This window comes from Plasmodium reichenowi, chromosome 12, assembly GCF_001601855.1.
Source record: "Plasmodium reichenowi strain SY57 chromosome 12, whole genome shotgun sequence".
Classification (NCBI taxonomy): Eukaryota; Apicomplexa; class Aconoidasida; order Haemosporida; family Plasmodiidae; genus Plasmodium; species Plasmodium reichenowi.
In genome coordinates this window covers 1,125,349-1,126,568 of record NC_033657.1, presented here as the reverse complement: position 1 = coordinate 1,126,568, position 1,220 = coordinate 1,125,349, and the positions used below count along the sequence as shown (strand labels likewise).

Below are 1,220 nucleotides of genomic sequence, written 5' to 3'. Positions count from 1 at the left end.
ATAAATAAATAAATAAATATATATATATATATATATACATATATATATACATATATATAATAACATATCACATATATATGTTATAAGTTGTATCATATTTAATCATATATATTTAATTACTCATATAATGTATATTGATTATATATACCTAAAACTTCGTTCAGCCCTTGCTTATATTTAAATTGAAAATGACTACATGCATAATTTAAGAATAGATTAAAGAAATAAATGGTTTTCTCATTTTCTTTATTGATGCGTGTTCTAAATACGTCTAAATCGATGATTTTCTAAATACATAAAATGATATGAATAATATGGACAATATGAATAAATATAAAACCTCTTATTATATATATGCACATTAAAATGATCACATATATATATATATATATATATATATATATATATTTATTTATTTATTTATTTATTTATTTATTTATTTATTTATTTATGTGGTGTCTAAATATTATATACCTGTGTTGCTTCTATAATATTTGGATTTTTTAAATACGACAATAAAAGATATATGTTATAATTAAAATTTTCATTATTTTCATTTTGTAGTAATAATTTCTTAAAAATTAATCTTCTACAATGTAAAAATAAAAAAAATAAAATATACATATATATATTATTATATATATATATTATATATGTATAATATTTTACTTTGCCATGTTTTTCATATTTACTTTATTATTTTAGGCATATAAAAATTATGTTTATATAGATATAATAATAATGTCTTCTTTATAGTGATGTCATTTATATTTTTCACTTTGTAAAATTTCTTATTCAAATAATATATATCATGTTTTATAAAAGAATTGTAATTGTAATTATAATTTGAAAACTCTAAATCCTTCTGTATCTTCTCGTCATCAATTTTATCAAATAAAATTTTTATATACTTTTCTCTAATTTTATTTTTTTTCATCTTATAAAAATATACATATAAATAAATAAATAAATAAATAAATATATATATATATATATATATTTATTTATTTATTATCTTCTGTTTAAATTATATCATAAGTGAATATATTATTTATATCTTTAAACATAATAAATAAAAACTTCCTCATTTTTCAATGTTAGCTATCTCAAGTTGGAATTATTACAATTTGTACATTTCTATTTTTTTTTTTTTTTTTTTAGATATATTATATAATATTAAAATCTCTTTCGATATTATATTTTTATTATTATATTATATT

At 14.6% G+C, this 1,220-nt stretch overlaps 1 protein-coding gene across 1 annotated transcript in view; it reads right to left on the bottom strand.

The window, feature by feature from the left end:
- PRSY57_1229300 (hypothetical protein) overlaps positions 1–937 on the bottom strand; it is a gene marked incomplete at both ends in the record, with an annotated part of 4,949 nt that extends 4,012 nt beyond the window's left edge. Inside the window, 3 exons of the mRNA XM_020115071.1 lie at positions 149–287; positions 475–589; positions 693–937. Of these exons, the coding sequence (XP_019970224.1) occupies positions 149–287; positions 475–589; positions 693–937 (499 nt within the window). Of the gene's footprint in view, positions 288–474; positions 590–692 lie in introns of the transcript that reaches the window.
- Positions 938–1,220: the final 283 nt, after the last annotated feature.